A 12,412-nucleotide genomic window follows, 5' to 3' on the forward strand; every position below is an offset into this window, starting at 1 on the left:
TTTTTAAAAAAAAAAAAAAAAAAAAAAAAAAAAAAAAAGAACTCGAACACAAAACGGGTGCGGGTAGATCAAACAACAAAACAGAACAAGAAACCCCAACCCACATCAAACACCTTTGAATTCATCCATGAAAAACCAAAAGCAGAAAGGAAGGAAAGTAAATTAATGGCGGTCAAGCAAGAATCGCTTACTTTTTCAAGTTGGGTCTGAGTTTATTGACCCAACGAAGACGGCAGGACTTGCCGGTCCTCTGAAGAAGGCCTTTGGATCGAATGGAGCTCCAGTCTCTGGGGCCGAACCGCTTAACATGATTCAAAAGCACTTCATCTTCCTCCAATTTCCATGGCCCTTTTCGTAAAGCTTCCTGTGATCCACTTTCTTCCATGGTTGCTTTGCTCTTACAGTGCACTATGTTTATCCGACGCCATGTTTGAGCATGCAGGCGCTTCTACTTGCAGATTAATGGTTTCTGTTGATTGGTTTTTGTTGAAGCGATGTGGCGGTTGAGACGGTTATGAGCCACTTCCCGGCACTTCCCCACGTTCTCTGCATTTTCTCTTTTCATTTTTCCTTCCTTTAAAAAATTTAAAAATTTATATAAAAAAAAAAAGCTTATAATTATTTCAAATTTATTCACCTGTGCATAATTATAAGAATGGTTTAATATAATTTTGTAATGGAGATGTTGTAAGAACATACCATATAAAAAAAAAAAAAAACATGTAAGATCATGTAGATCATTAAATTTATCTAAACAAACTTTCTAACTTCATATTTATTTGGTCCAAAAAATTAAACAATGTCTATCCCGTCTAAAACTTTTATTTTGTTTAGTTCAACCTTTCAAAAAGGAAAGAAATTGAACTATCGATCTTAATTTATACCATATCTACTAAATTACAATTAGGGTAGTTCAAACCTTATATATCAACGGTTGTATATCTAATTAGTATTTTAACCCATAATACAACAACTTGCATCTAGTATGGGTCAAAATAAATTGAGTTCATTTCACATCCACCAAATTTGACGTTAGATCTTGAACATCGACCTCTTCACCTGAATTTCAACAACTAATTCATCTATAAACACCTATGAAAGGATATCAACCTTCGGTTTTGATAAGGATTGCCGTGAGGAAGAAGAAACCCTCGAAAGAACTCAATGGCTATTTTTGTTGCAATTTGACATCTTAAAATACTTTGAATAACATTTTACCAAAATGATATCTAATTGTATACAAGTACTATACCTTCGACATCTTAAAATACTCTAATTGCTTGATGATGGTGTATATTTGCATTTATGAGTTGACCTCTTCCCAAGGAGTTGCAATTTAGAGCCATCAGACTTCATGACATTTTTGTATGTAAACTAGTTTATTACCCTTTTGTTTGTAAAATTCATCGAGCCTTTGTAATAGAGCTACTATCATGTTAATATGGAATAAAAATGAGTTCAAGAACATGTGGATTAAAGCTATTTGAACTTCTTATATCGTCGAGAGTATAATCTCATGACCATTTAAATTATGATTGGGTTGAAATTTGATCTTATACGGAAAGAAATTTGCACAAGTAGTATAATTTAATATAACACAACTGAATTATTATAAAGTATGTACTTTTGATTAAAAGGAATTCCCAAGTAGATATTGTTTTTTTTTTTGGCTTTCCCTTCCGGACTTTTATTAAAGGTTTTAAAACGCTTGTGCTCGAGGTTTCCACACTCTTATAAAAAAATGTTTTGTTCCCTTCTCCCATCAATGTGAGATCTCTCATAGAGAATGTCATATCTAAGAGAGGGGGTTGTGACCTTATAAAAAATGTTTTGTTCACTTCTCCCATCGATGTGAGATCTCTCATAGAGAATGTTATAGTTAACCATTCATGGTTAACTGTAAGGTATATTCTTGAGTGTAATGTTACCGACCTTTAATTTTAAAGCTCATGAGAAAGGGGAGGTTTTGATGTTTTGTATTCTTGTCATAAAAGAGGACAATTATGAACCTGTTTGGTAACCCTATTCTTATTTATCGTTCAAAATAAAAATAGAACTATGTTTGATTAATATATTTTTTAATTAAAAAATATACTTTTCGAATTCATTATTAATAGAAATATTTAAAACGTATGATATTGCTAGTGTTATTTCATGACCATTTAAATTATGATGAGGTTGAAATTATTTGTTTTTTTTATTTTTTATTGTAAGCTTCATCAAGCATTTGTAACAGAGCTGCTATCAAATTAATATGAAATCAAAATGAGTTCAAGAACGTATAGTACATAATGATTTAAACCTCTAACATCGTCGGGAGTATAATCTCATGACCATTTAAATTATGATAAGGTAGAAATTAATTGGTTTGGTTGATCTTATACGAGAAAGGAATTTGTATAAATTAATTAATAAGTATGGTATGCTTTCAAATATCTCAACTAATCTTAATATTATTGTAACTACCTGAAATTTAAAACTTAATTTAAGGTCGTTAATGTATATGTACCATAAATATTGAATGCGGAAGACTTCATTTAAATTCCATAAAGCATAACTTTATCTTAAAACACAGTCATGGACTTACGTGTTTCGAAAACATCTTTAAAACGACGCAACAAACGACTAAATCAAATAAATAAGAGTTTAAGTTAAAAACATCCTATTCTAGCCTAAGTCTAAGAAAATAAATACCACTATCCTGTGCATGTGCCATGGTCTCGAGTTGCGATGCCGTCATCAGCCGTACAGGAATGCTTTGCCTTAACCTGAAAAATGTAGTAGCACATCACTTGATTATTTAAAGAAATATTCAGGAAGTGACCCCACTATTGGGGTTAAATGCAACAATCACATGCAAACGAGATGGTGGGACCTATCTTTCAATCTGTCTTCCTACAATGCTGTTCTAATGGGTAATTTGGACTTGTATCATATACTCTACACACAACTCATACATTCGAGTATGGACTCATCAGTCAGTTCGCACACCGTTGGGCCACTTTCCTTGTCCGGCGAGCATATTCTGGGAGCTCCTTAGGCCAGACACCCGTTAGAACTAGTCACAGTCACGACAGCGCTAAGAAAACATAACGATCGTTGTCCTGCCATTGGATGTACGCGTCCGTACCCTCGTGATGGAATAGGGGTATCCCCCAAATGCATGAGCACACATAATGCATGAGGTCCCCAATATTTCTACTTTTATCATTAATGAATATAACCCCACTATCATCTTTCATGCTTAACATGTCATTTCTCATTTTCAGTCTACCTATCATACATAATCCTAACGGGGTTACATTTCATTTCATTTGTCGTGATATCATGTAATTCATAACATGCTGTATACATACAATTTAGAAAACATAACATAACACTCCATGATTTTAACATGACATTTCATAACGTGCAATTCATACAACAATTACCTAATGGTCACACAAAACAATCTAAACATGACACATCACATCACAATATATCGTATCATAAACATTGAGTATCGTAAACACTTTGTGGTCATATCATTCCCTAACTTATCATAGCCTTAACGTTCTTATACCTATCACAGTCATATTGTTACGTGAACGTACCTTAGTCATATCATCACAGGAACGTATTCTAACACTATCGTTCTATCAATCTATCACAAACCTATCACACAAACCTATCCCTTTCTACCCATACCCTAACCATATTATTTCATCAATCTCCCCTATCCATAACACTTTGGTATGTAACCTAACCTTAATGTTTTATGAACGTATCTTACTCCTATCGTTACATTTCGTTTTGTGCATCCTTCTCGTATCTTATCTCAAACCTATCCTTAAACACATTGTACCATAATTATTATCATACAATTCACATATTATAACATAACATAAACATAATATAAGCATACCGATTAACAGATAATTCACACATATCAGTATATATGACACGTGCAGAACCACAGACACGTGTCAATATCAAATATAACCATGCCGATAGTAAGGCCACTTACCTGTTTAGCTAAAGTCATTGTCACGAATATATCTTTAATGAAAGTTCGATTCCGTCCTTTGAAATCTGAGTCAACCTATGTGAGCCCATGACATCAATTTCAAGTTTGAACTCTACAAAATTATTTCTCTAATATACATTGGTCTATTGTTAAAAGTCTTAGATGTTATATATCTATAATTATATTTTTATTAAAAATCTTATCTTCCATCGTTACTGTTACTGTTAGTATAAAAAGAGTAGATACAACTATTTCAAGTTAGTATGGGATTTACTACTCTGTATTTCACCTCTTTATTTACCTCTCTCTATATTTAGTTTGTGGTTTTAATTCTTAATCTTCATTCTTTATAGTTGCCTCCTAATTTTGTTTTCATGTATTCCAAATTTCTAGTGGTCCTGTGTTTCCAAATCTTTCCATCTCAGTGTTTCCGGTTCACAAATTTTCTTGGCCATTCTATTTTAATCTATTAATTTTGCTACTGATATACATTTAATCTAATATTACTAATCTGACAGTATAAATGATTGACATTTAATTTCTAACTCAAAGCTAAACCATGGTAATAATTGAATGAAGATCTAACTATAATTAGGTGTGATTTCTAAAAAATAGGATAAAAGAAAATGAAGATTTAATATATATCTTATTGATCAGATCTATCTCAAGTAGATCTCAGGTGAATCTCAACTGGGTAAAGGTCATTCTCATTTTTTTTCCCTCAAGTAAGTCTAACAATTATATCTCCTCAACTGGTCCTTATGCCAAAGAGTAACAATTACTGCAAAAAGAAATCAGAAAAATAATAATTGTCGAAGGGATGAGAGGTTGGTGGAGAGGAGGGAGAAAAGTTAGTTTTTTTTTGTTTATTTATTTATTTATTATTATTATTATTTTAACTATTTTTTTATAATTATTTTATTTCTTTATTTCTTTATTTATTTTTAGGCTATTAGAATTATAATTCCTTAAAACTAATACACCATATCAAATTTTCAAGATTGAAAAAGAATAAATACATATCGATTTATTATAATATCATAATAGAACCTTCCAATTCATGGATATATCGATTCTTTATATTCATTTAGACAACCACATAAAGCAAATATTATACAATTTGGCTTTATAGTTGAACATACAAATACCCTGTTCAACCACAATCCATAAACACATAGTATTGTTGCATTTGGTTCTATCTCTATCATCATTGTAGATATCAAAGTAATGCGACCAACCAGACCACCGAAAGATATAGTAATACTGTGTTGAGCCCAAAAATTTTGTCAAAAACTAAAAGCGTAGCTGCCCAAAGGTGGGAGATGGTGGACTCCTAAGTCATCATGACCAGAGTGAATAATGAGCTAATTATGACTTTTTAGAACATTTGTTATGTTTACTATAATTCGTGGTTTTTGAAAGATTGATCCGTCGATGTAGTAAATAGGGAACAATGACATGAGGAAAGACCATGCAAGTATTGAAAATGAATTCATTTCGTAAATATGAGAATACTTACGAAATGAATTCACTCCTACCCGCTTTTAGGGATAGTAGAGTGTTGTTCCCTTAATTACTGACTCCAAGTCTTGAACAAGGGGCCCCACCCTCTCATTGGCCCGAGAGGGATTCAGTTTGGTGGTTGGACCAGAAACCAATTGTTCATTAGAGGATAAATAGGACTTAAGGAACAAGAAGTAACTTTAACGGTAAAACGGTAAATTAACCCAGCTCTAGTTACGAACAACCTGTGAAGGATCGACTTACTAATCATAGTTATATCAAATGAACAGAAATATATCTATAGTGAGGGGAGTGCAACTACTAGGCTATAGTGGAGTGTCCTAGTAGTTAACGAATGTTGGTTAACAAGGTTAATGAGTTTAGCCGGTTAATCTCGATCGTTGGAGCCCATGATCTGTAGGTCCATTAGGTCCCTCTACTAGCTCATATCAGACTAAACCTTCGAACAGTTTGACGAGTGAGATCGAAGTGTTCGAATTCAAATTAGGGAATACATGCTAAATATATACGATATATTTCACCACATTTTGTTTTAATTATGAATTAAACAAAAAGAGAGAAATGGAGATATTTAAATAAGATTTAAATATTTTAATTATGAATAGGGATTCATAATCAATATGTGCCTAAATTATTGGGATTGACATTTGATTTAATATTAAATATTAATTAAATTGTTTAATTAATCATTTAATATTATTTTGATTTGAAATTAATTATTTAAATTAATTGTTGAATTAAAATAAAGAAAGTCAAAATGTTGACTTCACTTAATGAAAAAATCCATATTTGAGCCCGTAGAATATTGAGTGTCAATATATGGTTTAACCAAACTTGCATGTTTGCCAAATAAACCCCACAAATTTGAGTGAAATTTTGAGTGTCAAAATTTGGTTAACTCAAACTTGCATGCTTGCCACATAATCCCAAAGTGAAATTTTGAGTGTCAAAATTTGGTGATCTCAAATTTGAATAAACATGCAAATATGACTCTATAAATAGAGTGATCGAGGTACATGAAACTTCTCTCTTAGAAAAACCTTGAGAAAAACTCTCACAAACTCTGTCTTCATATATACTAAATCCCTCATAAGTTTAGTCACTCACTAGATTCTACAATTTCGTTCTAAGGCTGAAGAATAGCGAAGAAGACATTAGTAGTGGTTCGAAACCGATTCGTGAGGAAAAAGGAATTTGAACTACAAAAGGTTAGTACTCAAGCAGCTTGAGTTTTAATACTTATGAACATGCTAGTTATTTACTATAATTGATGTTCTAAGAGTGACTAAGATCCAAATTGCTCCCGCATGTGCTATATTAAAATTTTCTACTTAATTTAAGGTCGCTACTGTATATGTACCATAAACATTGAATGCAGAAGACTTCATTTAAATTTCATAAAACATAACCTTTAACTTCAAACACAGCCATGGACTTACGTGTTTCGAAAACATCTTTAAAACGACACAACAAAAGATCTGAAATAAAATAAATAAGCGTTTAAGTTTAAAACATTCTATTCTAGTCTAAGTCTAAAAAAATAAATTCCACTATCCTATGCATGTGCCATGATCTCGAGTTGCGATGCCGTCGTCAGCGGTACAAGAATGCCTTGCCTTAACCTGAAAAATATAGTAGCACATGGCTTGAGTATTTAAACAAATACTCAATAAGTGACCCCACTATTGGGGTTCAATGCAACAATCACTGCAATGAATGATGGGACCTATCTTTCATTTTGTTTCGTTTTGTTTTCCCTACGGTGCTGTAACAGGTAATCGTGGACGTGTACCATACACTCTACACACAGCCCATACGTGCGAGTATGGGCTTACCTGCTAGTTCGCACACTGCTGGGCCACTTTCCTTATCCGATGGACATACTCTGGGAGCCACTTATGCCGGGACCTGTTAAAACTAGTAACCATCACGACAGCGCTATGCAAAGCATAACGATCATTGTCCTGCCATTGGATGTACGTGTCCATACTCTCGTGCTGGGATAGGGGTATCCCCCTAGATGCATGAACACATAATGCATGAGGTCCCCACTACTTCTACATTTATCATTAATGAACATAACCCCCCTATCATGTTCCATGCTTCATGTCCTTCTCATTTTCAATTTACATTTGATATATATTCCTATCGGGGTTATGATTCCAGACATTTACCGTATTTCATGTCATACAATTCATGCTGTTTACATTCAAACATTCCATCCAATCATGCCATAACCATTCAAGAACAACATATCGTTACATGCATTACACATCACATCAGACTAAACAGCATACATAACATACATAGCATACATTCATGTTCACATGACTATGTACTTAAGCACAATAATCTAGCATACAATGTATCATATCATAAACAAGTGATAACGTAAACACTTCATAGTCATATCGTTCTCAAACTTGCCATAGCCTTAACGTTCTTATACCTATCACAGACATATCATTATGTAATGTACCTTAGTCATATCATCACAAGAACGTATCCTAATGCTATCGTTCTATCAATCTATCACAAACCTACCCCTTTCTACCCATAACCTAACGTATTCTTTCATCAATCTCTCCTATCCATAGCACTCCGGTATGTAACCTAACCTTAACGTTTCATGAACGTATCTTACTCCTATCGTTACATTTCGTTTTGTACATCCTTCTCGTATCCTATCTCAAACATATCCTTGAGCACATCGTACCATAATTATTATCATACAATTCACATGTTATAACATAACATAACATATAGGAAGCATATCGATCCACAGACAATTCACACATATCAATATATATGACACGTGCAGAACCATATGGCACGTGTCAACATCAAATATAACCATGCCAATAGTAAGGTCACTTACCTGGCTCACTTAAGTCGTTGTCACAAATATATCTTTAATGAAATTCAATTTCGTCCTCTGAAATCTGAGTCAACCTATATGAGCTCATGACATCAGTTTCAAGTTTGAACTCTATAAAATTATTTCCCTAATTTACATTAGCCATTGTAAAATTATGATATTTTTTGTTAGACAAAATTTTAAGGAGCTCATTGCCTTATGATATTTCCTATTTTATTATTAAATCAGGTTCAACAAATCTTTCCTCAATCTCCATCTCTCTAATTATTTTCATTATGTAAATAGGATTTTCAATTGTGTAAACAGATATTTCTGGCCAATTTTAAGTCTATTATTTGGCTAGGATCTTTTTAGTTTATAGATTTGTCAACTAAAATTTTATTGAATCTAACCTTATAACCTTATTTCGTATAACTTACAATGGTAACAAAAATCTAATCAATTGTATATGGAATCTGATTATTACATTAAGATATGAAAGAAGATTTGATCCTAAATTAATTTCTTATAACCATTACTATAAAAGAAAATGAAATCTGAGATAGGATTTTACTGTAATAACTAAACAAAAATCTCTAAATCTAGAATCTGTTTATGTTGAAAGTCATTTCACTTCTTCTCTCTGACCATTTTTGTTTTTTTGTTTTTTTCAGTTGGAGTAATGATAGGTTGAGGAGAGATAATTGTGGGAAGGGATGAGAGGTTAGTAGAGAGAGGTGGGGAAAAATTTTTTATTTTTATTTTTATTTTAATTAATTAATTATTATTTTAACTATTTTTTTTATATAGTTTTTTTTATTTATTTTTGGCTATTACAATCATCTTCATCATAAAAAAAATTTCAAGTCTGTTAGTGTAATTGTTGGTGAAACGATTGATGATTCTCCAACTTCAAAATTAACTTCCGTCGAATTGTTCTAGTCTCATTCGCTTGCTTCATTTACTTGCACATCATGACTCACTATCATTATCTTGCTTATTGGGTCAAGTAGCTTGTATACTTTTGTCGGTTGGATCGATATAGCAACCGTAGAGGGGTGAATAGGGTTTCAACAATATAATAATTTAAACGTGATTAAATTTTTCTAATAACAATAAAACTTAATACTGCTATAAAACTTAATAATAATTTAGAATTTAAATAGGAAAGGGTTAGAAAATATAACACCTTAGTTTTATAATGGTTCGGTCAAACTCAACCTACTCCACTCCCCAAGTGCCTCTTGGGAATTTGAATAAACCTTTCTTGACTCTTTACTCGGATTAGAGTCCAACCGCTACACCGCTCTTTTTACGAATTCAAGAGCAAACTCAATTCTTTCCACGACTCAGGATCAAACCGGTACACAGCTCTTTTTACGAGTTTAGGAGCAAACTCAATCATTTCCATGACTCAGGATCAAACCGATACAATTGTCTGAAATTTTGTAGAAACACACCACAACTCTCTGAAAGAGTAGATTTACAATTTGATCGCTCACCTTACAACTATTTTTTCACCATACAATAGACATCTCTCTCAAAATAAGATAAACAAGAAATAAAATTGAAAGATTTGTAGAGAGTGGAGACTTTTAAAAAAAGTTTAATCAAGGAAGTTGTGTATTGTGTTCTTAGTTCGGAAAAATATGAAGAGGTAATAATCTAGCAAATTCTTGTAAAGTACAATTTTAAATGAGAGTACGAGAGTCATTACCTATAGTACCTTTACCAATTATTTTACCCTTCTTGTTGCCGCCAAAAAGTTACTAAGCCACCATCTTTCTTGGAAAGACTCACAAACTTAGATTGGTTTCCCGTCATGTGTCTTTGAGCAACCACGGTCCGAATACCACCTATTTTTCTTGGAGGCTTTCAAATAAACCTAAAAACAAAGATATTCAAAATTGACCTTTGAGTACCCATATTTGTTTGGGTTCTAACAAGTTAGTTTTCACAAATTTAGGAATTATGTTTGCATTCATATTAAAAAACTTACCACACTATGAAACAAACAATGTATTCTATTTTCAATTGAAAAATTATTTCTTAAAACATGGTTAGATTTTATATTTTGAGAAAATTTTCTTTTAGATGAAATGTTTTGAGAATTTTTTAATTTAAAGCGATTAGGTCTAATATGACCTTGAACACCGCAATAATTACATCTAGGCACAAATCTAGATTTATCATACTGAGATACAAATTTGCATGTGTTAGGCTTAGACATAATGAGGATGCTTTAACAATATTGTTTTAGAACTTGAGTAGAACATTCATCAATATAGTCTAATCCCTCTTTTATCACCATAAGATAAGGCTTACCTGCTTCCATTATTTTATCTAATTTTTTAGCCCTATAGTTAATTTTTTAATAGACTACTTAGTCTTACCAAGTTCTTGCATTTATTTGATTCTTTTTCTTTGAGTAATTTAATTAACTTATCTTTTTCACATCAATTATGCTCAAGAAATTTCATTTTATCAATTAATGCAATTTTCTCATCACAATCAAATACATGCTTTTTCACATGGTATATCAAATTTTACAACATTATGATTATTCTCTTCTAAGCAAGAAATTTTATTTAATAAAGACTTATTTTTAATAATTGAAGCCTTATATTTCTTTTCAAGCATAACATACTTTGAACCAAGTTTTTCTAAATCAAGTTGCATTTTCTCAAAAACTATAAATAATTCATTATAAGAATGAGATTCAAGAATTACCTCGTCTTCTTCATCCTCTTTGTTACCCTGAGCCATGACTTCATCCTCTTTGTCACCCTGAGCCATGACTTCATCCTCTTTGTCACTACAAGCCATGAAGCAAAAAATTGCTACTTTTTCATCACTTAGAGATTTATTTGCATCCATTTTATTATGAGCTAACATGCTAATTTTTATTTCTTTTAACTTGATTTGTTCCCTCAGTTACTCCAAGAGTTTTCCAAATATCATATGCTAAACAACACATAGATACTCTATTAAATTCATCATTACTTAGGGCACAATAAAGATAATTTATAGCACTAGCATTAAAAGAACATTTTTTATATCATGTTCATCACATTCGTTCTCTAATTTAAGCTTCTCAATGTTATTAACAATTTTTATTGGAATGTAAGGGCCTTTACTAACATTCAACCATAGTTCATAATCAATCAATTGCAAATAAATTTTCATTCTAGCTTTCCAACACGTATAATTTGTTCCATCAAAATAAGGAGATCTAGAAGTTGATTGTCCTTCACAAAAACCGTTTTTAACACGTAGATTTGCCATAATCTCTAAAAATAAAGTTTAAATAAAAAAAAAAAATCAGCTCTGATACCAAATGTTTGGATCAATATGGCAACCTTAGAGGAGGTGAATAGGGTTTCAACAATATAATAATTTAAACGTGATTAAATTTTTCTAATAACAATAAAACTTAATACCATGTAATAAAACTTAATAATAATTTAGAATTTAAATAGGAAAGGGTTAGAAAATATAACACCGTAGTTTTAGAGTGGTTCGGTCAAACTCAACCTACTCCACTCCCCAAGCGCCTCTTGGGAATTTGAATAAACATTTCTTGACTCTTTCCTCGGATTAGAGTCCAACCGCTGCACCGCTCTTTTTACGAGTTCAAGAGAAAATTCAATCCTTTCCACGACTCAGGATCAAATCGATACACAACTCTTTTTACGAGTTCAGGAGCAAACTCAATCCTTTCCACGATCCAGGTTCAAATCGGTACACAGCTCTTTTTACGAGTTCAGGAGCAAACTCAATTCTTTCCACGGCTCAGGATCAAACCGATACAATTGTTTAAAATTTTATAGAAACACACCACAACTCTTTGAAAGAGTAGATGCAAAATTTGATCCCTCACCTCACAACTATTTTCTCACAATACAATAGACATCTCTCCTCAAGAATAAGATAAACGAGGAATAAAATTGGAAGCTTTGGAGAGAGCAACAATGGAGCTTCAAAAAAGGTTTAGATCAAGGAAACTATGAAAGATATTGTGTTTT

At 32.2% G+C, this 12,412-nt stretch overlaps 1 protein-coding gene across 1 annotated transcript in view; it reads right to left on the minus strand.

The window, feature by feature from the left end:
* The window catches only part of LOC111472488 (transcription factor DUO1-like), a 1,950-nt gene extending 1,400 nt beyond the window's left edge, over positions 1–550 (minus strand). Inside the window, exon 1 of the mRNA XM_023118128.1 lies at positions 192–550. Coding sequence (XP_022973896.1) covers positions 192–385 — 194 coding nt within the window. The 5' untranslated portion in view covers positions 386–550. The remainder of the gene's footprint in view (positions 1–191) is intronic.
* Positions 551–12,412: the final 11,862 nt, after the last annotated feature.

This window comes from Cucurbita maxima, unplaced genomic scaffold (assembly GCF_002738345.1).
Source record: "Cucurbita maxima cultivar Rimu unplaced genomic scaffold, Cmax_1.0 Cma_Scf00074, whole genome shotgun sequence".
NCBI lineage: Eukaryota > Viridiplantae > Streptophyta > Magnoliopsida > Cucurbitales > Cucurbitaceae > Cucurbita > Cucurbita maxima.